The sequence below is a fragment of the Euleptes europaea genome, chromosome 12, assembly GCF_029931775.1.
Source record: "Euleptes europaea isolate rEulEur1 chromosome 12, rEulEur1.hap1, whole genome shotgun sequence".
NCBI classification, from domain to species: domain Eukaryota; kingdom Metazoa; phylum Chordata; class Lepidosauria; order Squamata; family Sphaerodactylidae; genus Euleptes; species Euleptes europaea.
The window spans coordinates 37,593,694-37,619,284 of record NC_079323.1 but is presented as its reverse complement, the minus strand read 5'-3'; the positions used below and the strand labels follow the sequence as shown (position 1 = coordinate 37,619,284).

At 42.8% G+C, this 25,591-nt stretch overlaps 1 protein-coding gene across 1 annotated transcript; it reads left to right on the top strand.

Moving 5' to 3' along the window:
• Window positions 1–4,002: 4,002 nt before the first annotated feature.
• GUCA1C (guanylate cyclase activator 1C) lies at window positions 4,003–23,936 on the top strand. Its single transcript, XM_056858177.1, has 4 exons — window positions 4,003–4,230; window positions 17,692–17,841; window positions 19,969–20,056; window positions 23,788–23,936. The coding sequence occupies exons 1-4, from the start codon at window positions 4,039–4,041 to the stop codon at window positions 23,934–23,936; spliced, it is 579 nt and encodes a 192-aa protein (XP_056714155.1). The 5' UTR covers window positions 4,003–4,038.
• The last annotated feature ends 1,655 nt before the right edge of the window (window positions 23,937–25,591 follow it).

The window sequence follows — 25,591 nt, the reverse complement described above, 5'->3', positions numbered from 1 at the left end:
CATTTGGGGAAAAGACACACAAAGCAAAAGAATGCCTGGAATGTGGGGTATTATGAGTGTCAGAGGGTCAGCAGATAATATAAAACACTGTGGAAATCCACTGCTGCAGACGAATTTAAATCAGTGTTAAAGCTACAGCAACTTACTCCAGAAGCTAATAAGAACGTTAATCAAGTCTTTCACACCTTTGACTCGGGTAAGGTAGGAAATAATTGTTTTGTTCATGCTGTGAACAAATACTATATTGCACCCTACCTTATAACTGAACACAATGTCGAGAAAAGAAATAAACAGAATACAAATCTATAACCATTGTTTTTCTCTAATAAAATGTCTTGCCTGGAATCTGAATTTCTATTCCTTTGGGATCATGTTAGTGTTGCTTCTATGACTGGGCAAACTCTGCTATATTAACCAAGTATCCCAATAGTTAGACACATTTGTTTCCTAATTTCATAAACTTTGTTAACTACTTATCCCTAGGGCTGCCAACCTCCAAGTAGTCAGTACAGGAGCGAAAATAAGTGAAAAACAGCAAATATATTAAAGCTTAAACACATTAATTTACAAAGATAGTCTCAAGGACTTCCAATATCCAAAGTGCAACAAATGTTTGACGTACAGTCTTATATAAGGTAGGTATACTTCAATTATCACTCTTTCTCATATTACAAAAGCAGGTGTACATGGACGAGAGGATATCAGCACACGAGAGTTCATCTGGAGGATACGATCGTTTCGAAGTCAGCAAGTTCAAATCTTCATCAGTCCTTCATCTTAAAGTCTCATTAATTCATGTGTCATCATCCATATCACAAAGTCCCCTCAGGGTAAGTATTAAATTATTGCAATATTCAATTCATCCCGGACAGGGTAAAATCCAGAGTTCCTTCCACAAAGGTAAGGTCTGATATGTGGCCACATATCAGACCTTACCTTTGTGGAAGGAACTCTGGATCCTCTCGTCCATGTACACCTGCTCCTGTACTGATTTCCTCATCCTCCAGATAGTTGTACAGAGGTGTTGTATTTTCTTTTCAACCTCCAGGTAGTAGCAGGAGATCTCCTGCTATTACAACTGATCTCCAGCGGATAGAGAAAATGGCTGCTTTGGCAATTGAACTCTATGGCATTGAAGTCCCTCCCCAAACCCCACCCTCCTCAGGCTCCGCCCCAAAAACCTCCCACCAGTGGCAAAGAGGGACCTGGCAACCCTACTTATCCCATATGCTAGAGAATATACAAGGTTTCTGGTATGGAATGCAAAACTGCTGTTGAAGATTTTTGTGAAACTATTGAAGATTTTTGTGAAACTATTTTACTGGGTAATGGGCCAGCTTAAAAGCTTCGTTATTTTTAATAAATTACATAATATTTACTGTATACAATAGGCTGCAACCTGTATCTTGATCAGTTCAGCTAATGTTCTTCCAATTTTTTTTTTAATGCAGGAGAAGTAAGGCCTTCTTGAGTGACTTCCCCAATACCACCCAGGGAATTATTGACCTAGGATAGGAGTCCCCTAATCATGTGAGCAGTTTGAATTTCGAGAAAGGGGAGTAGGTGTCACAACAAAATAGCTGGCATGGGGGCAATCACAAAATGGCTGCCATGGAATGCTACAGCCAGTCAGAAGACATTGGCAGGTTGCAAGTCAAACATCCTCCTTTGATACAGGCTGTTGTTTCTGAATGGGTGCTTGTTGCAGATATGAAGATCATGCCATCCGGACTCTTCTGAAGCATCTCCTACTCCAGTGAGTTGGGGGAAAGCCAGAATTGGCTTTTTTTGCTTTGGGGGAGAGATGCTTCATTAAAGAAAAAAGTCTCAAAAAGTGTCATCATCAAAGTGCCAGGAAGCCCAATAGTGAGTGATATATTGGGGATCCCTGACCTAGGAAAACTTTGGAGTCATATTTGCTCAGTGGATGAAGGTGCATTTTTCATTTTTTAGATGATATCCCTCAGCTATAAATCATTGCCAAGTCCTTGAAGAAGAGGACAGCAGTTTAAGAGTAATATCTAGAAATTCATTAAAATATCAGTATAGCTATCAGTTGTTCTTTAGCACAAGGAATAGTGATAGCATTCAGTAATGTAACTCTAAGCTTTTGAATATTTTGTGGAAATCACATACAAATAAACTCATTAAAAAGACCACTGCTTCACACAGTGAACAAATAAAAACTGAGAGCCATCCACCATGCACCTCAAAACCAAACAGTTATCTATCAACATTACATCAAAAGCTGAGGCAGTATTGCATTTATGAAGGAGAGCATGAGAAAATGAATCTGTGCTGTCTCATATGTCTTGCTCACCAATTCACTGACTTCCCTAATGCTGGAGAAGTACCTGCATTTATTCATTAGGAAATCTCAATGAACAGGCCTCTTCTTATTTTTTTTATTTCAAATTTTTCTGCAAACCTGGGGCATTTTTCAGGTTTGTAGAAAGATCTATCTTGCCCATTCATAGCTCCAATCATCAAGTTTAAGTATCCTCCAATTTGGCTTACTTTGCTATTAGAATATACAAATGGGGACCTGCAACATTTGTGGGAGGATCCCCTTCCCCCTCTTAATTTGGATTCCCCCCGGTCAGTGCCAGTTAAGAGAGGGAATGGATCCCCCGCAAGTACCATGGCTCCTTGCATACACATATTGTTGGCATCAAGAAAAACATCTCGTGGACAACTTAATGGGGTGCAGCAGCAACTGAGCCACCCTATCTGACCATAGATTACATAGAATTCTCTCCTAGCATCTCCATCGCTAATGACTCTTCTGCAAGGGTGGGGGAGGTTCCTTTTCTTGGCAAAACAAACTCACATCAGCCTTGAATTGAGGCTATTCCTGTCCGCGGGAGGGGGCGCATGGCCAGTCTTAGATCCTTCTGAGCTAGAGATTTGCCAGGACCCACGAAGGGCCAGAAAATTTAAAAGAAAAATAAGGCCTCACCTACTTACCAGACGTTTTGACCATAAATTTCCTGGTGATTCCTAAAGCTATCCAGAAGTGACAATGGTAGCTCTGCAATTGCCAGAAACTATGCAGTAAGATTACCACAGAGTTTCTGGTGATTGCTAAAGCTACCCTATTTTTCTTTTTAATTTTTCTCCCCAGCACAACTGTTTCCCCCGGGCCCAGTTTCTGCCTGCCAATCAGCTGAGCCTCAGCAGGCAAGGGTTGCAATTACCTGGAGCATTCTAGTCATAAGTGGGCAAATGGGAACCCTAATAGGGTTTGACACATGTGCTTATTGTGGTTCAGCAAAAAAATGCTCTGCCAGAAGCATTCCTTAGCCCAAATAACCCCAAGCAAAATGTGCATGCTTTGCTAGTCTTCACCCCTGGACTCACTGCAAGACCTCTGCATATGGCACCATGGAGGTGGCAGTCAATTGAGCATTTCCTGGAGGAAATGAATCAGACTGAAACCCATGAGACATAAATAGAGACATTATCCATCTATAGCTTTATAGTGTCTCATCTTCTTGCTCTTTCCTTTATAGCGTCTTGATGGATCACTAGGAGGACACACTAATTATTCTCTTGACCTGGGTCAGTTTGCCAGCAATAGTTACCTTACCGATGCAAATTCAAAGCCTGAATACTTGGGAAAGCATGGCAATTGGGGGAGGGGTTTGAACTAAAAATGCAAGGCACGATTTATGAAGACTGGAAATAACATACTTTTAAAACAAACCAATGGGCATACCTGATTTTCGCTTTAAACATATTACACAACTCTGCTAATTTAAAACTGGGAGCGGACGTTAATCACGCTTAAGTTTCTATTCTTGTTTAGCCTGGATCTGTCCTCATCATGTAATAGGTTTACAGTGTAGTCCTATGCAGTTACCCCAGTCCAAAGCCATTGAAATCCATGGGCTTAAACTAAAGTAACTCTGCATGGAATTGCATGTAGTTATTAGGCACAATGCTGCGTGTGTCTTTTAGCTGCGCAGATGCCACTGAAGATGGAAATAAAGTGCACAAATAAGCACTGAAAATCAAGGATTTCTGCTGTGTGGTACAATGGGTGCCAATGAATCTGGAGGAGAAATCACCATCAATGAGGCCTATAACTGGTACAACAAATTTATGAAGGATTGCCCATCGGGGCAGTTGAGCCTGTATGAATGCAAGTCCTTTCTGAGTCTGCACGGTATGAAGCCAGAGGCAGAATATTATGTTGATCAAGTGTTCAATACTTTTGACTTGAATAAGGTAAGACTTATTTTTATTAATAGTTTTTGCACTTGACTTTTGTAACTCATGCTATTAACTGGTATGATCCTGCTATTGCTTTACTCAGACTGGCTTAGATACCCATTCTGCATAGATGGCAATTTCATGAGCTTAATCTGGAAACACTTAAAAGGAAGTCTGCTTATTGTAGCAGTAATTTGTGACTAGTCATTCATCTTTTTTTTAAAGTACCTTTCAATGAAGGCTCTAATAAGTGGACTAGTACCCATGCCTATTACATTTTGTAAGAAGAAAGAAAAATGTAGAAACCTGTCTGAAAATGACTTAAAAGCTTTTTTTAAAAAAAGTGAACCATGATCTCGTTTTGTAGTACCTGGTAGCATAGCTTTAAAATATTTCAAAACATTTAAGACTAGTAGCATCTGAGAGGCCTTGTAGGGGAGGGGAAATCCAATTTATTCCCTCCTCAAACTCCCGCTTCCTTATTCTCTCCAGGACCAATGGATTTCCTTCTGCCAATACCACTGCCACTTAGGGTTACCAACCTCCAGGTAGTAGCTGGAGATCTGCTATTACAACTGATCTCCAGCTGATAGAGATTAGGTCACCTGGAGAAAATGGCTGCTTTGGTAATTGGACTCTACGGCATTGAAGTTCCTCCCCTCCCCAAACCCCACCCTCCTCAGGCTCTGCCCCAAAAACCTCCCTCTGGTGGCGAAGAGGGACCTGGCAACCCTACTGCCACTGCAACTGGTTTTCCTCCTCCATAGCATATTCTACATGATATTCTTTTTGAAAAGTTGGTAAAATGTGGTTTGGATCCTATTATTGTTAGAAAGATGTGTAACTTGTTGACAGATCGCACCTGAAGAGTGCTTGTTAATGGTTCCTCATACTCTTGGAGAGGACTGACAAGGACCTGTCCTGGGACCTGTGTTGTTCAACATCTTTATAAATGACTTGGATGAAGGAATAGAAGGGATGCTCATTAAATTTGCAGGTGATACTAAATTGGGAGGGGTAGCAAATACAGTAGAAGATAGGGTCAAAATACAGGAGGATCTTGACATGCTGGAAAACTAGGCTAAAACTAATAGTGTCCTTTGGCTGCCTGCCCAGATTTAGCTGGAGCTTACTGTATCTGCTTAACTCCTAGCTTTCTACTAACCATAACAATTTGTCCTTGCCAAACTCCAGACGAGATTTTAAAACCTTAATACTTAATTGCCGTAATTTGCACTGCATTTTATGTATTTTTAACCCAATATTTGCCTAACACTATTACAAAGGGGCCCACCAGTCAGGAAATTTTAAGAATAGTTCCAGGCGCAGGCCGTCGGGACCGAAAACCTTCCCAGGTTTGAAATGTGTTATTAAATTCATAATTTATTCGGGGCTAACTGGGGGCCATTCCGGCAGATCCAATGGAATCAAATCTAATGTCTCTGATGGTGCAATAGAGGAATCATAAAAAATAGTTTGAAAGTGCATCAGCCAGTCCCGAGGTTGAACAGGGCATTGGAGGGATCTCAAGTTCCCTTGAAAGGGACCAATTGCCAAACTTGTTTGCTATCCTTAGATTGGGTGGGGTTAATTAACAAGTCCCAATTCTTCTGAAAAATTTGGCGCTTTTTCACCTGGATCAAGGAGTCTTAGTAAACCATACACTGAACATGAGTCAGTAGTGATGCAGTAGCTGAAACGGCAAATACAATTTTGGGCCATCTGACAGCAACGCTAATTCGATGACTCACTATGAATTTAGGCGGATTGTGAGACGGAGGGCAGGAAAGGATGAGTCAATGCTCCTCTATGCTGACCACACTTTGGGGTCAAGAAGGAATTTTCCTCCAGGCCAGATTGGCTAGGGATCCTGGAGGGTTTTTTTCCCTTCCTCTGGGCATAGAGCAGGGGTCACTGGGGGAGTGGGGAGGAGGAAGTAGTTGTGCATTTCCTGCGTTGTGCGGGGGGGGTGGACTAGATGACCCTTGAACTCCCTTCCAGTTAGGGTTGCCAACTGCCAGGTAGTAGCAGAAGATCTCCTGCTAACTCAACTGATCTCCAGCTGATAGAGATCAGATCACCTGGAGAAAAATGGCCGCTTTGGCAATTGCACTCTATGGCATTGAAGTCCCTCCCCTCCCCAAACCCCGCCCTCTTCAGGCTCCACCCCAAAAACCTCCTGCCAGTGGCGAAGAGGGACCTGGCAACCCTACTTCCAGTCTATTCTTCAATGTTTTTATATACCTTGTGTCCTCCTTGCAGCTCCCCCCGCCTCCATTAGCTCACTGCTGTCAGGGACCACACACCATTTTGAGTAATTGCAACAACCCCAAATGCTGGCCACACTCAGTCACTTTTAAGTTAAAGGTATTGTTATTGATTTGGGGAGTACCCCCCCCCCCCCAAAAAAAAAGGCTGTTTTGTAACTGTTTGTCCAAGCTTGGGGTGAATTTTCTACTCCAGCTGCACTTTTGTTGGCAGAATGCATACAGAAGTAGCTGTAAAACTTTGGTCTCTTAAGACATTGGGCGAAAACGCATGGTCGCTTTATCCTCCTTTATTCCCTGTTTCAGCCAGGATTCAGCCAGGATCCAATGCACATGTTTCGCCGAAAGTGCATTCGATCCTAGCTGAATCCTGGCTGAAACAGGGAATAAAGGAGGCTAAAGCGACCATGCGTTTTCACCCATTGTCACCTATACAGTAGTAAACAATGTCCCCAAATTACAGTTACAACTTAGTTTATTTTCTGTAAACAAAAAAAACCATGGATACAAAAACAAACAAAAAATACCCCAAGTTTAAGAAAGCACTGATCCAGGGAACTGTTTTAACTGCTCTGAAAAGATGCAGCCTTTTATTGCAGCCTGATGACCCTTCCTGATAACCTGGAGAATATTTACCGCACCACAAAGAGAGATATTTGTGGGATAGCAAAATACCCCAAGGGAAAAAATGTTAAACATTAATTTTAGACATGTTTCTTAAAAATTCAAGGAAGTTTATTCTATGTCTAATATCCTAGGTTCCAAACATGGTTTTTGTTGTTTCATTTTTTAAAGAAAATATAGTTTTGTAAAGGAATCATTCAATATAGAAGAAGAGTTAGTTTTTATATACCGACTTTCTCTACCGTTTAAGGAAGAATCAAACCAGCTTGCAATCACCTTCCCTTCCCCTCCCCACAACAGACACCCTGTGAGGTGTAGGTGGGGCTGAGAGAGTTCGGAGCAAACTGTGACTAGCCCAAGATCACTTAGCTGACTTCATGTGTAGGGGTGGGGAATCAAACCCGGTTCTCTAGATTGGAGTCTACCGCTCCAAACCACCGCTTTTAACCACTACACCACGCTGGCTACACCCCAATAGGTGAAGCGTGAATTTACACAAAAGAAACCTTCTGCCTCATGTCCAAGTGTGTTTTCAAGCTCTGGATGTGTTAGTCTTGTCAAATGCAACAGCTTGTGCCACCACAAATGTTTGTATTTTTGTAGGAACTTTTCTACCACAATACAAATGGAATTTGGCCTTGGGATATGAATGTATCACAGAATACAATAGTGTAAGTTTTTTACAGGGTGTTCAGAGGATTAAAAGTAACATTTCTCTGGTATTCTGGGATTTCTACCAGTGCTGCAAATTCCTAAATGAAAGCTGTATCTGGCCCCACTGGGAGGATTTGTCCATCCACACAGGGATGAACCTTTGACTAATAAATACAGGAATGATGCTATCACCATTTCATACCACAAAGAGGCCAGGGGTGGGGACTGACTATGTTATTGCTGTGTAAGGGGGGGGGATAACAGCAAAATCAAAGGACACCACAACTTGTTCAAAGCTGTACTGAATATGCAGAATATATTCAAACCTAGTAGCAATCCTGGTCCATTGAAATGAATGGTACTGCTACAGAACCAACCAGTACTCTTGGTTCTATGGGAAGGCATATTTTTTCACTATGTTGATTTATTTCCACTGACTGCCAGATAAATACCATTTTCTATCATATACTCACATTTCATGTCATTAAACCATGTGTACTGTTACTGGAAGGATACAGCATCCTAAAGAAACTTTTCACAACCAACAAATTATTTTGGGGTTGGATACAAAGGCATTTCCGTTGTCACAAGGGACCATCCTTGATTCCTGTTCATACTGCAGGCTCCCCTTCAGGCTACCCCCTAGTTTGTTCCCGCAGGAACAGTTTTTCAGATGACAGGGGTAGGCCTGAAGAAGACAGGAAGAGACAGGAAAGTTACATTCCACAAGCAGAGCTCTACGCGTGGTTCTTGAGATCCAATCTATGGTTTTCTCCCATCAGTCCACTGACTACAGTTTGTTAAAATCAGAGGTTACACCTCTTACTTAAAAAAACAACAACTTCCTATTATTATGTACATAAGCAAATAGTCCCCTGACCTGGGTAGCCCAGGCTAGCCCAGTCTCATCAAATTTTGGTTTCTAAGCAGAGTTGGCCCTGGTTAGTACTTGGATGGGAGACCACCAAGGAAGGCCAGCGTTGCTATGCAGAGGCAGGCAATGGCAAATCACCTCTGTTCGTCTCTTGCTTTAAAAACCCTACAGGGTCACCACAAGTCGACTGTGACTTGACGGCACTTTTAACCACTAAACCAGGGGTGGGGAACGTCAGGCCAGGGGGCCGTGTAAGGCCCACAAAATCATTTGATCTGGCCCTTCATGGGTCCTGGCAGATCTCTAGCTCAGAAAGATGTTGCCCTGCCTGAATCTCTTGAGCCCAGCTGGGGACAGCAAAGCTCAAAAGAGAGTCGCTCTACGTGGCAGACACTCAGAGCCGTCTCCGGTCGTGCCTCTTGGCTAAATGTTTGACCAAATATAGCAGGCTAATTTTTAAATTGATAATTTTGTATGGCCCACAAATGATGTTATAAATATCCAAATGGCCCTTGGCAGAAAAAAGGTTCCCCACCCCTGCACTAAACAAATACTAGTAAGAGACAATTAGAACCTGAATCATTTCAAGAACTACAGCAATCCATTATAGCAGTTTAGTTTTGCTACCATATACAGATATTCACTGAGCTGAAAAACAATTAAAATATATAGTAGAGTCAGCATCCATTTTTGGCTACTGAATCGTCTAAAATAGAAGGCGTCTAGAAACGATGGAAAAAATGCCTATCTGATGTAAGTTTTCTTTTCTTCTAAGAGGTGCTCACAGCGCCTCTAAACCCCTCCTGTATTAAGCATAGCATTCAAGCTCATGGTATACTCTCACCTTTTTTATAATGATTTGGGAGAGTTCAAGAGTAGTTCATCATTGCAGCTTCTTCAATATGGGGGAAATCCACTTGTCAACATGCTCTGGCATTTCAATGCCATTTTGAAGCAATATTTTAGTTTGGTCACGAGTTGGAGAAAGCCTGATTATGTGTCTCCAGAAATAAAATCAGAACAGAAATGGCAAGAAAAATGATAGCACCAAATCAAATATGTAAGCAAAGAAACCACAGACTCAAGCAACCAAGGGGTCATTTCAGTTACCACTTGACACAAGACGCACGTACTCCGATTCATTTTGATGGGACTGTATTAGTATAAGTGGTTATTTCCTAGATTTTAGAAGCTAGGATTTCCTATTTGTTCTAAGCAGGGGCATTGGTGGAGTCACATGGCTGCAGAATTAAACAGAGAGGGGTAGCGGCTATTGGCATAATCTCTAACTGGACTAGGTAAAGGTAAAGGTCCCCTGTGCAAGGACCAATCATTCCTGACCCATGGGTTGACGTCACATCCCGACGTTTACTCGGCAGACTTTGTTTACGGGGGGGGGGGGTTTGCCAGCGCCTTCCCGGGAGTGAAATCAAAGGTCTCAGCCAATTCTTCTTTCTAGTTCCAGGCTTCTGTATGCTTATGCAGCTGATGGCGGCAGCAAGGCAAAGGTCAAGATCACCATCATTAATTTATTTCAAGAATCATGGTAACGGCAGTTGTACAGCCTTGGTTTCATGACACAAGAAACTGTAAATTTAGAAACATACTTCATCCTATAAGGATCAAATAACACATTAAATGGGGGCAGGGCCAATCAGACTTTGTTTTCATGTGCCGTTGTTACACCAGCGTGGTGTAGTGGTTAACAGCAGTGGTTTGGAGAACCTGGAGAACCGGGTTTGATTCCCCACTCCTTCACGAGTGACGGACGCTAATCTGGTGAACCAGGTTGGTTTCTCCACTCCTACTCATGAAGCCAGCTGGGTGACCTTGGGCTAGTCACAGCTCTCTCAGCCCCACCTACCTCACAACAACTTCTTCTTATGGGTAGGGCCTTAAAAGCTTAAAAGCTGGAAGCAGCAAAGGCTTCCAAGACTTCCCGAGTGGACCTGCATGGGAAAGCTGTGACAGGATTTCCTGATATGTTTTTCTTTACCATGACAAAATAACAAGAAGAAAAAGAAGAATTTGTTTTTATATGCCAACTTTCTCTACCACTTAAGGGAGAATCAAACCAGCTTACAATCATATCATCTTCCCTTCCCCTCCCCACAACAGACACCCTGTGAGGCAGGTGGGGCTGAGAGCTGTGACTAGCCCAAGAAGAAGTTGGTTTTTATATACTGACTTTCTCTACCTTTTTAAGGAGAATCAATCTCCTTCCCTTCCTCTCCCCTTGTGAGGTTGGTAAGGCTGGGAGAGAATTGTGACTAGCCCAAGGTTACCCAGCTAGCTTAATGTGGAGGAGTGGGGAAACCAACCCGGTTCACCAGATTAGAGTCCACCGCTCTTAACCACTACTCCAAAGTGGCTCTCTGAGGAAGGAGGCATTAATCCTTCCCTCCCTAGCCCTCATGACATTTCTCTAACAGAATTCCATCATCCTGTAGCTGCTATTAACTGTTAGAAAAGAAAGAAGATACTATAGTACATGTTACAGGTAGGGCCTGTCAGCGTACCCCCCCCACCCAGGTAAGGCAGTTGCTGGGGCCCGGGTAGGGTTGCCAGGTCCCTCTTTGCCACCGGCAGGAGGTTTTTGGGGTGGAGCCTAAGGAGGGCGGGGTTTTGAGAGGGGAGAGACTTCAATGCCATAGAGTCCAATTGCCAAAGCATCCATTTTCTCCAGGGGGACTGATCTCTATCGACTGATCTCTATCAACCTGGAGGTTGGCAAAGGTAGGCCCAGGTCTTCTGGTGGGGCTCACTGCTGCTGCCCTCTGCACTTCCAATGCCCACCTGCTCCCACCTCATGTGTCACACATGCTGTCCAGTGCTGATGGGAGAAGGGCGTGTGTGCAATGCTGGGAATGCAGGCAATGGGAAGAGCTGAAGGGAGTGAGCTGAAAAGAATCAATATGGGCAGGTGGGCCAGATGGGGGGGCACAAGCAGGGGGCATGGCAGTGAACAAGGTAGTGAACAAGGCCATCTTCTGGGCACTGGGGGTGTGTGGGGGAGGTAGTTGTGAGTTTCCTGCATTGTGCAGGGGGTTGGACTAGATGACCCTGGTGGTCCCTTCCAACTCTATGATTCTATGATAAGGCACTCTGCCCCAGGCCCTCCAAAACTTGGAACCAGCCCTGGTTACAGGAAACATCGGGACAGCCAATCATGGATCTCCAATATAATGTGTAATTTAGTCTGAACAAAGAGTAATAGGATTTAGAGCCATAATGTTGGCACAGTATATTTCTAAGCACAGTTACACCCTTCTAAGTCAACTAAAGTGTAACTCTGCTTAGGACTGCACTGTTATGATATCATGTCCTTTCCCCAACTATTTTCCTAGATCTTGAAAAGGTTCTTGTAAAACCATCAGTATCCGTTTTTTTTGTGTGTGTTTTTGTCTTCCAATTTGGAAATGTAGATCAGTTACAAGTAAAATTAAAATATACGTAGAAGTGACAAAAACGAGCCATACAAATCATACAAAAAGAGATTAGTAACTAACATGAATGATTTCATTTTAGCCTATTGTAAAAATTATGCTTATTCATGTGTCTGATGTTAGGAGAAGATTAAGAACATTTTGAGAGGAGGAAATGTTGGAAGAATGTTCAAGCATTGAACAAGCACACGGAATGAACTGAATGCTTAATTTTGAAAGAATGCAACAGAACAAAGGACATCCATTAAGAAGTGGAGAAGAGATAAAGTTGCGAAGGAATAATCATTTTGTACTTGGGAATATGATTATAGGATTATCTAGAGATGGTAGCATAATACCTTTGTTAGGACCAAATGAATGCCATCAAATAGTGAACTAGCTTTTCAGGTTTCGCAGTAGGACGCTTAATAAAAGGAGAGCAGGGGAGGAAAAATGTAACAGGCATAGTGGAGTGTCACCTGCTTTTGGAAGAGCCTTAAGGTGATGATTCAGGGAGCTATGGATAAGCTTAGTTTATATCCAGTGCAAAATATCAAGACAATGGAAGCCAAAGGTCAAATCCTACAGCCCACAGGTAAAGGTAAAGGTCCCCTGTGCAAACACCAGGTCATTCCTGACCCATGAGGTGAGGTCACATCCCGACGTTTCCTAGGCAGACTTTGTTTACGGGGTGGTTTACCAGTGCCTTCCCCAGTCATCTCCCCTTTACCCCCAGCAAGCTGGGTACTCATTTTACCGACCTCGGAAGGATGGAAAGCTGAGTCAACCTTGAGCCGGCTACCTGAAACAGACTTCCGTGGGGATTGAACTCAGGTCGTGAGCAGAGCTTTTGACTGCAGTACTGCAGCTTACCACTCTGCGCCCACATGTACCAAAGTGATTTTTCGCAGCTTCTCGTGCAGCACCCCAAAATAAGACTCTGAGGTTTGAGAAAAATTCCTGGACAAAATGCACCATGGTGGGGAAGGGGGCTGCAATAAGAAGGGGAATTAAATGGTTTCCTACCTCTTCTGCCAAAATGGGAGGTCAGAGACAGTCTTCCACAGGTGGAAAGGAGGAGTGGTGATTTCACTTGCTTGCTTTTCCTTGCTGCAGCCCTTAGTACCATGTTCCATTTCATCCGCAAGATGGCCCTGGTCACAACATTATCTTTTGGGGGTCACAGGGGAACTGCTATGAGAAGGGACAGGCAGGGAAATACATCTCTGTGAGAAGGCACTCACAGTTATAGAGACCCAGTGCACATTGTTCCTCCAGCAAACAAAGTATCGTATATGGGTTCTAGGATTCCTCTCTAAATTAGGTGTGCTCCAAAGGATTAAAAAAATGCAGGAAGCCATCATGGTCACAGAGAAAATTATGTCTGAATGTATTTGTACTCAGAACAATACCAGAAAAAAATCAGGATGAAAAGCAGCTGAGAGAACACTTCTCATCTGTGCTCAAAGTGCTCTGCATACATTTTGTCTCAGTAATCATTACAACAGCCCTTTCTGGTAGGCCAGTTTTTTTTAATATAATTGTGAGGATGGGGGCTGACACTAAGTGGAAAGGGGCTTTTCTGAGGTCATCCAGTGAGTTCATGCACTAAGATATGACCCAGAGGTTTCCTGGCTCACAGCTGACACTGTTTGCTTCTAACAGTTGCCATGCATGAGCAATTTTTGCTTTGAAGTTTAATAGATTTGGGGGAAACGCTGGATCAGAAGGTAAAATGTCAGATCACTGTAAGGAAAGGAAACTGAAATATGCAGTAAATGCGATTTTTGATGCTGTATAAATCGACATTGATAGGACGCTTCTAGTAGCTTTGTTTCCCCTGCTTCTTTCAGTTATCTTTCGGTGCTTTGCCATAATTATTTAAAGGCAATCTGGAGGAAATCCTGTTTAAATCACTTGCCAAAAATAATAAAAACGGCATCCAGAAACTTTTGAGGCTTCTTTTTTCCCATGCTTAGCTTCACAAGTAACAAAGTCGGGGCAGGTAATGAAATTAATTTGGACTCAGCAGGGGAAATTTACAACAGTGCAGCTCTGGTGCTGAATCAATTCATGTTCCCATAATACTTTTGCTTTAATTGAAGAAATGTTTGTCCTCTGAAGAACTTGGGGAGAGGATCTTTCCTTTTTTGTAATACTCAGGAGTAGTAGTAATGAATCTTTCCCATTGCTCAGAATCCTGCTGAGCAGACACGTCAGGGAATTGCATGCACAAGAACTTAATTTGTAGGCACGTAGGGGCCCACTTCAGATCAGGACTATGGCACGAGCGGGGAAGGAGACTTAAGCCTCCTCCCTTCACTGTTTTTTCGACCCAGAAAAGCTGCATTATTTGCCCCTGGGTATGCACCAGTTTCCCCAATATGGTAAATAGCAGCTCCCCAGGACCACTTCAGACTAGGAAAAAAATGGCTGACATAGTTGGAAGACCTAAATCCCTTTTTCTCAGGTATCACCATCCTGATGTGAACCGGGGACCCATACACCTAGGAATTAAGTTCCAGCCACAAAATTCCTAGTAAACCTCTGGTAGACAGGACACATGGTGGATATGGGGGGGGGGATAGGGATAGGGTTGCAAGGTCCCTATTTCCCACCAGCGGGAGGATTTTAGGGCAGAGCCTGGTAGGAGGGTGGGATTTGGGGAGGGGAGGGAATTCAATGCCATAGAGTCCAATTGCCAAAGCAGCTATTTTCTCCAGGTGACCTGATCTCTATTGGCTGGAGATCAGTTGTAATAGCAGAAGATCGCCAGCTAGTTCCTGGAGGTTGGCAACCCTAGATAGGGACCATGTATTCTGTAGTTAGGTCCTCAGTTTTACAGCAACTAAAACGACAGGTCTTGTCTACATGAAATGTTGACAACTGAAGTTAATTCAAAGGACTTTGGGTCCCCTTGGGGAGAAAGTCAGGGTAAAAATGAAGTAAATAAAACAACCATCTTGGACAACATGATTGGAAAGGCGATATAAAACTCTTCCCACCCCCACCCCAGTTCTGCGTCTATTTCCCCCTTTTTACTGAATCTCTAGGGTTGCCATTAGTCTTTCTGACAGGGTCCCTGTGTCATTATTTTCAGCAACTAGAATTATAAACTCCACAGGGGCAACAGCCTGTCTTTTGCATAAAGTATTCCATTAAATTGGCAATCGCCTAATAAGTATTAAGCCACCTTACATTCCCCTGGTGCCAGATGGAAGGTGGGCTGATAAATATTTTAAATACCGTAAACAACTTGTGCAGACATTATGTTGCTACACTAAATAATTTTTTAAATGCTTTTAATAAGATAATAGCCTCTTTTCTGTGATGCTGCGGTTGCTTTTGTGATACTGTCGTCAGTGTAAAAGTGTGAATATAATGTGAATATCAGTGTCAGCGATCATGGGCCCTGTTGAAGTTATATGGGAATGTTGACAACCTTTCTTCCTGTTAGGAAACTGGATCTGAGGATAGAGAATGTTTAACCATAAGATGGGCAATTGAATTACCCGTTAGGAGAAGAGTAAAACTTCTAGAACAACCAGACAGTAATGGACAGCATATGACTCTGGACTTCTAATCCTACGGGTTTGGCTTGGGTTGAAGATTATGACCAAAGAAACCTTGGTGAAAAGGGATTTTACCGGAACCCATTCTCGTTATCTTGTTACTTGCTTCAACTTCTGCTGCACGCTTCAACTTCCAAGCGTGGATTACTTAACTGACATAAAGAACCCATCGGGTTACCAGTTGCGTGTTTATGAACTTTGCTATTTGATTCTAGTTTCAGTTTGTGTATTGCCAAACTTGATGATATGTTTTGGCTTGTGTAGTTTATGCACTCTTACGTATTAGCTGTTGCAACCTTATATACAAGTCAGTTACTGTTCTTGAAGAGCATATAAATACATGGTGTACCCTATTTTTGGTTTTTTTCATAAAAATGTACACAACACAATTGTGGTTTGAGATACCATTTATTTAATGTCACATGTACATGTTACATATATTGCTTGTGTAGCTTCCATTTAGTTATCAGTGCTATTTTTTTGTTCATTCACTCTGTATTTTGGCACGGGCTTAGTAATTTATTAAGGCCTCCCATTATGGCAGGAGACCTCTCAGCAATCTCCAGCATTCCCCGCCAACACCTCAAATGCTGGTGGGGAGAAATGGGGTGGGCATGCCACTGACCTACTAGCACATGATGCCATTTTGTGAATACCAGAAGTGGCATCATGCCATTTGGGTGACGCTCTAGGATTTGCCAAAAATTCTATGATCTATGGTGTGATGCTGGCACGCCTGTCTCCACCACCCCAGTCCTCTCAGGGATGCCAGGCAGCCTAGCATCCCTACTGCTTGGCAGCTGGTCTTTTAGATAAATTCATAAATTTAAATGAATTTTTAAAGCTGTTATCATTTGCTATTTAAGTCTGTGTTATTGAGGTTGTTTCATACATGTATATTTTTGCACAGGCTTGAACATCTGGCATTTCTCATTCCATATATGATAGCAGTCTTTGTCGTAAGATTTTGAGCATCACTTAACTCTCGTGAGAAATTAATGTGATGATCCAATAGTTGCTGCAGTCTTTGATGTTACCTTTCTTTCAGAATTGGAGTGTAAATTGAGAGTTTCCAGTCTGTGGGCCATTGTTTTCCATATTTTTTGGCATATTCTGGTTAAGATTTTGATGTAGCTGTTTCAAAATGGGCAACATATGTTCCTGGCAGCTAGTCCATGACAATATTCAGGCTGCCACATTCTGAACCAGTTGTAGTTTCCAGGTTGTCTTTGAGTGCAGCCCCACATAGAGCATGCTGCTGGTTACAGAAGCATGGATCAGCATGGCCAGATCAGCTGAGTTTAGATAACAACAGAGTTGGCAAATCAGATGCAGCTGATAGAAGGTACTCCTGACCACCATGCCAACTTTCATTTCAAACAGCAAGGCAGGATCCATGAGCACCCCCAAACTCTTAACATGCTCTGAAAAAGCCATCATCACTCCATCTAGGACAAGAGGATCCAGTCCCTCTAGAATATCAGCCTTCCCAATCAGCATTACCTCTGCCTTGTCTGGATTCAGCTTCAGTTCAGTAATAAATATAGCTGGCATGGGCAGATAAAAGGTAGGTTGGTGGGTGGGTGCGAGGGAAAGAAGGAAGCAGGAAAAAGTGATGAAATGGGGGCTGCCAGGAGGAGCTAAAGAGGAAAGAATGTGAGGAAGGGGATACAGGGGAAAGTGAGGTGCCTCCTGCAAGTCCTTACAGTTTCCCCACAGTGCAACTGGTTCCAGCCTGGCCAGCACCATGAAATTCAGCCCAACCTAGTGACTTGCACCAAACAACTGGGCCATGCCTTTCCTGTGGAATGGCTGCCACGAGGAGGAAGGAGGGAAAGCTAAAGACAGAGGCAGATAAAGAAAGGTTGGCTGGTAGATGGGAAAGACAGAAAAAAGAAAAAGGAGAGGCTATGGGTTCTTTCAGGGATGGGAAATATGAAATAGTGGGAGGGCGTGAGATGCCTTCTTCAAGTCCGTGTGAGACCCCACTTGTATTATTTATTGGCAGAATAAATCAAATACGGTGTATGTTAAACACGTTTCTACCCTATCTTCCTTAGGATGGCTTTATTGACTTCTTGGAGTTCATAGCCGGAATAAATCTCATTATTCGAGGGAAAATCGACCAAAAATTGAAATGGTATTTTAAGCTATATGATGCGGATGGAAATGGATCTATTGAAAAAAGAGAACTTGTAAAAATATTCAGGGTAAGGAAACTGTATATAGCATTGCACATGCCAGAAAGGGGAAATCAATTATTTAAATGCATCAATGTTTCAGCTTTCATTTACTGACCATTTCAACAATATATATCTTATGAAGTTTCATAAGATCTAGCTAGATAGATGCTTCTTATTGTCACCTTGACCTGGAATTCTTTGATGGGAAAGAGCATGCTAGCCTCCACTTTCTTTCCCTCCCCCATTCCATTCCTCCTACCCCTTTATTTCTCCCCAGGCTGGTCGACACTTTCTCCCATAATCATGTCACTATCACACCTCTCCCTCCCCAGTCATTCTCTATTTTGGAGGAATTAGAACTTCTTAAACAGTAACAAAAATAGGAGATTTTGCTGCACACCTAGGGGACTCCCCTAGATGTGCAGACAAATCCCCCCCCCCCCGTGTACATGGTCCCATCGTGCAAATTTTTTGCTCCATCCTTGGGAGCCATTGCTCAGAATTATATATACTGATGTAGAGAGTTCAGACATAGGTTGTGTGTCAAATGTCTACATTCCATCTGCTGCAATGCAAATGTAAAACTGACATTTACTTGAATGTTTGTTCCTGCATGATAGAAGAGGGCCTCTGGTCAAACATTCACACCGATCAAGATTAAAAGATTGTACTGGGTGAAAAAGACTGTCAAGTTATTCTGATACTCACTTCATTAGGAAGATTTAGTTATACACAATCTTATTTGTGATAAGAAATCTATTATATTGATTTAATTTATAATTTAATTTCTAATCGTCATTACTGGAGATTTACTATAAATTGTATCTACATTTCTTCCCCTAATGGCTCAAACATTGGGTAGCACAACAGTTACCATATACATTCACAATATAGAGAACAATATAGACAATTCTTGGAGAACAGGTTGGTTCCAGAAGGTTGGAGGCAGGCAAATGTTGTCTCCATCTTCAAGAAGGGGAAAAAGTAACTACCAGGTAACTACCAACCTGTCAGTTTGACGTCTACACCTGGAAAGTGTTAGAATAAATCATCAAACAGTCAATCCTTGAGCATTTAGAAAGATGGCTGTGATTACTAAGAGCCAGAGGGGGTTCCTCAAGAACAAATCATGTCAGACTAACCTTACCGCCTTTATTGAGAGAATTACTACCTTGCTGGATCAGGGGATTGCTGTAGACAGTTTATCTTAATTGCAGTAAGGCTTTTGATAAGGTTCCACATGATATTCTTGTTGACAAGTTGTCATGGCCCAGCCTGAGCTCAGTGACAGTGAGAACTCCTCAGAGGAGGAAGGAACCAGTACAGCACAACCACAGCTGTCAACAGACAACCAGCAAGGAGACCAAGTGCAGGCACTCCCAGAGGTGCAGCCGACAATCAGCTCAGAGGCACCTCCGCCTCCTGACCCTGAGGCAGTAGCCCAGCCCCCAGCCCCCCAGGGTCACCAGCACCCTTGGAAGCCCGCAGAAAACAACTGAGAACAGAACTACAGACTCGAAGACGGAGTGCTCGCCTGGCTGTTCAAGATCAGCTGCAGATGGAAAGCAACAGCGGTGATGAGTAGTTGCAGGACTGTTCTTGAGGCGGCAGGCCCGCCCCGCCCCAGCTATAAAGCCTCCAGACGGGAGCTGGTGGGCGTGGACGCAACACGTTCAATAGGCGTTGAACTGGCTGATACTACCTGATTTATCTCCTGTGACCTGACCTTGGACCGGCAAACCTTCCTGTGTATCTTTCTGGCTCCCTTTTGACTCCTGACTCTGCGTTACGGACATTCCTTTGGCTCGTAAACCTCGGAGAGATGCTGTACCCTGACACCAGCCAGGCAGGACACAAGTTGATTAAATGTGGTTTGTACCTTATTACTGTTAGGTGGATTTGGAACTGGTTGACAATTGCACCCAACGAGTGCTTGTTAATGGCTCCTCATCCTCTTGGAGAGGAGTGACAAGTGGAGTGCCTCAGGGATCTGTTCTGGTCCCTGTGTTGTTCAACATCTTTGTAAATTACTTGGATCAGTCAAGATACAGGATGATCTTGCCAAGCTGCATTGTTCAAGGGGTTGGGCTAGATTACCCTGGAGGTCCCTATATTTATAAGATGTTTTTGACATGTCTACATTTGTTTCTTCAGGCTGTTCAGGCTATCACAGGCTACAATGAAACCACTCCTGAAGCGTTCACAGAAATGGTATTCGACAAGATAGACACCAACCATGATGGTAAGACTATATGGATCTTCAAGGACTTTTTTCCTCTAGAAATAAAATACAAAGGGGGGTGTAAATAAACTGGAGCAATAAATGTAGAACAGTCTTCCTTTAAGACATTATCTTGAGTTGGGGGGGTAGATAGACGATGGCTGGGAACAGCACAGCTGCACTGCCTCCTGAGAGGCTTCCCAGGCTGTAAAAACAAGAAAAAAAACCACCTACTTTAACCCCCCTCCTCCGTGAAACTCCCCCATTGGGTTTCACGGGGCTATGCCAGCTATTTTGCAGTTAATAGAACTGGACAGGGTTGTTGTCTTTTTACACCCAACAGTTGAAAGGTTATTCATAATAGCTTCCAGCTCTCAGGCCGAAGAAGAGTGTGAGAGTTTCCTGCTCAGCTACTTCAACTAACTTTTGATTAGATTGGAAGTAATTGAAATGTTGGTCAAGAACCTACATCTGAGAACAAGCACATTGCAACAAAATGGGTTGGATCCTGCAATAGATTTCCTCAGGCACAAGGAGTGGGGTTATTTTTGTGGATTTCCCTCACACTAATGGCAGCCCAAAACATCCTCCAAAATGAAATAGGGGATCACCAAGAATAGCTTTCAGGAGGTTCAGTGGAACTGATGAAACCTGCCCCCCATTGCATGTGTGCAATTTTTCACTTCATACACTTGGTTTGGCCTTAGTCTGGCAGAACAGGGACTTCAACTAGCAACTTTCAGTGTATTCAGTGGCAGCTTGCATAATGTAATCTTAGATTTGCTAGCAACAAATAGGCCCCTGGGCATATGCAAAACACATTCTCCTCACCATGGAGTGACTGTAGCTGGCTTTTACACACCAGGGACCTCAGGGAAGACTTTAGATAATGTGGCTTCTCGACAGCCTTGATCCTTTACGTCTCTTCTTTTAATAAAGAAATGCAGAGTCCAAGAGTGTGATCAGAGACCACACAACTCATGTAAATCCATCAAAGTCAGTGGTGTTAGGATGTTATAACTCTGCTTAGATTGCACTCACATATACCTTGCTGAAACTAAACAGGCCTGGGTTTGGCCAGTGCATTGGTTGGAGATCACCTTGGAATAATCTGTAAACTGCCTTGAGTTCCATGATGAAAGAAAAGTTGGATATAAATTCAATAAATAAATAATCCCTATTTGTACGCACTCCTGAGTGTCGTATACAAACTGGCTATATGAAAATCTGCAGCCCTTTGTTATACCCTAATCTATTTTAAGTCTATGATCGCTCCACCATAGCCAAATCTTTCATATACATACAAACCAATTACCATCACTGAATTCTCACTTTGGAAGTTGCTCTGTTAAACAGATGACACTTTGTAACTGGCTCGAACTGCCAAGTAAACCACACGTTAGCCATATTTAACTAATTTTGGTTAACTGTCAGATGTGTGATTCTTTCCCTTCCACACCTCCCAAAAGAGTTCATCTATGGTCTGGTATCCAGAGATGATCAAAATAAGGCAATAACCTTTTAAAAAAATAAAAGTCAGATCATTAACCCATGCTGCAGACTAAAAGATAACTGAAAAGTACCACATGAAAAATGAAAATCCCTGGAATGCTTTAAAGCTCTCTGTAAAGTTCATCTTTACTGCACTGTCATATTGGCATAGAAGTAAATATTGAAATTAATGGACTACTTTCTATGTAATATGTTTACAAAGGTGTTACAGTAGGATCAACTTAAAATGATGGATTTCCCATAGGAATTCTGAGAATTGTAATTTTAAGGCTATTGAAGAGTCTCTATTGGAGATACTGGCATCCTCACAGAATTTCAATACCTAGATTCAAAATTAATGGGAAGGGGGCATGAATACAGAAAATTTTGAAGCATACTAAGGTGAGATGAGAAACAAACCAATACTAACTGGATGGGGAATATTGTGTTGTAACTTACAAAGGCTAAAAACTAGAATAGGATAGAACTCAGATTTCTGTAATTTCTCTATTACAGTGGAACTTTCTTTAAATCCCAGAAATTGAGGAAAGAAAGCTGAGGAGGATAGACATGGACATGGGAATGTATGTTTAAGCACTGTTCAGCCTCCTTAGTGTCTGAAGAACATTTAATGGCAGCTTCCCTTGCCTCAGCAGAATCTTATTCTATCTGGGAAGCATCTGAGTTTTCACTGCACATAATGCTAAACTGTGTACCTAGGGAACAATCTGAAATGGGAACTGAGAGTGATCTTAGATAATGCTGTCCCAACACATTCAGCCATGTGGGAATCAGAAAGGGAGCTGTTCTAGGTGGGTGTGGAGACTTCCCTGAATTAAATGGGTTCCCTGGGGAATGGTTTGGAAAAGGGTAAGGATCTCCTTTCTGATTTCCTCCGGTAGCAGGTCTGCGAATGGACTAGGACAGGGGTAGGCAAACTGCGGCTCGAGAGCCGCATGCGGCTCTTTGGCCCCTTGAGTGCGGCTCTGGGGTGCAGGATCGCGGCCACCCACCTGAGAGGAGCCACCTTCCCCGGGCCCGGAGGGCACGGGGGGGGGGCTGGCTTCCTTCGGCGGAAAATCGGGGCTGCACATTGCAGCGGAGGAGAGCCTGGCATCCCTTCCCTGCCCCGGCTGGGCTCTGCGCGCACGCAGAGGTCCCGCAAAAGTTCTCCACCTTTCCGCCAGCCCAGAGCCACCGCCACACCTGGGGGGGGCGGATCTTTGCAACGTGCTGGCCCGAGCACCGGGGAGAAGGAGGGAGGCCCCGATCCAGCACACACACACCTTCCCCTGCCTTCCTCACCTGCAAGCTCCAACGCGTCACCCTCGTGGCCTGCTCTTCCCTTCCATTGCTGGAAAACGCCAGCGAGAGGGGAGGGGGGAGGACACCCCTCCGCCTTCCTCCTCCTCTTCTTCCTCCTCCTCCTCGGAGGCCGAGGCGCTGAGGAGGGGCGGACGGCCGGATGGCAGGCCGGCAGGGGGGGAAGGAAGGAAAGAGCCCAGGCAGCGGCAGCGAGGAGGAGGAGGCCGAGAGGCGAGCGCGGGAGGCCGAGGCGGCCGGGATGCGCCAGGGCGGCCGCCGAGAGGTCAGTGGGGGTCGGGGAGATGCAAGGCCATTGTTCACATTAAGTGTTTGTCAGTCATTTTCATGATTTTATGGATACCTTACCTACAATTTAATTTTTTATCAATAAATAAGATCATTATTAAGTATGATATCAAGCTTTATTCAGTGTACCTATAGTTTAATTAAGACTTAAAACTTTAATTAAAGTTTATTAAGTTAATAAACAATGTACCTACCTATATCGTTTAAGTTTAAGAAATTTGGCTCTCAAAAGAAATCTCAATCGTTGTACTGTTGATATTTGGCTCTGTTGACTGAGTTTGCCGACCACTGGACTAGGATTCAGGAGTCTGTTGTAATTATATCGTGCAAGTGCTCCAGCCCTGTTCCTGGGGAGGTCTGACTCAGAACACAGAAAGAATACCAAGAAAAGTAACTTGCGGTAGGGCATGAAACTCTTCTGGTATTCTGGTCCGAGATGGTTTTATTTTGTTCTGTAATCATTACAAAAATACTCACATGTTGTGTTTTTGCTGAGACCTGTGGGTATTTTTCAGATCCTCCAGATGTCTTATGGGACTTATTCTGACTTACTACATTATTTCCACTTCCAAGAGTGAAATATATGATATTTGGTGACAATTTTGTCTAATTATTGAACTGATTCCTAACCCTCCCCATCTTTATTTTAGGCGAACTCTCTTTAGAAGAATTCGTCAATGGAGTGGAAAGTGATAGGGATCTCTTCGCAATGATGTCAAAGATCTTCGACCTTTCCAGTATACTGAAAATTATACAATGCGGGAAAAACAACACAGAGCCTGAGAGTTTTAAACCTTAAAAGGAACTTGCAAAGAACAATCATTGCAGCGACCCGATTAAATATCTACACAGAATTTCATTTCATCTCCACTGTTCAAAAATAAGAAGACTCAAAAGATAAAATGTCGTTTCAGACATCTTTCAAGTCTCTTTTGCTATTTTTCCCACCTCTGGATATGGATTCCACAAATTTTTGTCCAAGTGCATCATAATAAAGCTATTTAGTACTGCAAAAACAACACTACCAACACTTGCAATGGGGGGGGGGGCGCGGGAACTCTATATACATAGCACTAACAAAAATTGACTAAATTGTTGTACTTCTTTAAGTACTGGCTATTTAATCTGCAATTTATAGAGCGGAGATAAACCAATAAATAGGATTGGCTTCCAACTAGATCAATCAAGGGCAATGCATACTTTGCATTAACTTAATATTTGCACTAATCAATGCTTAAAATACAATTAGATTACTTAAAAAACACCTCAATATCCTTATGGCTTCAAAAAAAAAAAACTCCACTTGGAAAAGCTGTTTACCATTTCAGTATTATTAAATAAGTTAATATAGCAGTGTTTTAATATTTCAATTGTTTTGCTTTGGAGAGGTTTTTGGGTCTGGGTGAGATTTAATGACACAGTTGAAAAACTAATTAACCTTTTAAAAGAATATTTACATGTAAATAACTAACACTACATGAGGAACATAATTAAAACTCTGGAGGAGGTTTAAAAGTAGTGGCTTTAATAATCTGAGATAAATCCCATGACTTTGATGGGAAAATGCTTCTGTGATTCAAGAGAAACCTAGCCGACTCTCACGGCAGATTCTATAAATGCACTTTTATTATCAAAATAACAAATACTAATCCATTGATCATGGTGGAATGGGAGAGAGCAAGCATTCAAAAGGGCTTATCTAGATAGCAGAATCCCATGTTGCTATCTGAGAGGCATGGGAAAAGGCGGGTTACATTTTTCTGCTTAAACATCTGCGAGTCACTGCATTCTTAAAGCACACATTTGAGCATGGTGAGAATTTACCTTGACAATGAACCACATTCTCATACTGAAAGAATGCCTGCTAAATACGTCACAGTGCAATCCTATACAGGCTTTAGCTCTTAAATTCATTCACGTCAATGGCCTTAGAAGGGTGTAATTCTGGTTAGGACTGGGTATAACTCTGTTTAGCAATTAGATATGACACAATGGATTCTAATAATGTTAACCGACTTTTATTTTTAATAGAAATTGCAGCAACAGTGATTTCCAGGGGGAGACCAGGGTGCAAACTGTTAAAAAAACAAACTCACTCATTCCTAGTTACCAATTCCAAACTGTATTACCCCTGCTAGGGGAATTTTTTCCTCCTGGCAGTGGTAAAAGCAGGTTGGAGGTAGCAATTGTTGGCAAGGAAGGAAACCGCATAACACAGAGTTAAATACACCCCTGGAAATCACAACACAGCACCCGTTCCATACTTCAGGCAAGCAGCATACCCTGGCCCTTCCAACCTGTCTACCAATTTGGCCACCTCTGCCACCTCCACTTAAGCACCCCACAGCCACAGAAATTATATTTTGCACAAGGCTTTTGCACAAGAGATGGTGATCGCCCTGTAGAAACACAGCCCCAGTTTCTTCCCTGGTAATGCAACTGAGCGGTTCTGGG

Excerpts from the sequence above, each read along its gene's own strand:
- GUCA1C (XM_056858177.1), top strand. The coding sequence starts at position 4,039 with ATGGGTGCCAATGAATCTGGAGGAGAAATCACCATCAATGAGGCCTAT. Across the intron at positions 17,842-19,968 it reads AACTTGTAAAAATATTCAGG|GCTGTTCAGGCTATCACAGG; the intron begins GTAAGGAAACTG and ends TTGTTTCTTCAG. Across the intron at positions 20,057-23,787 it reads GATAGACACCAACCATGATG|GCGAACTCTCTTTAGAAGAA; the intron begins GTAAGACTATAT and ends TCTTTATTTTAG.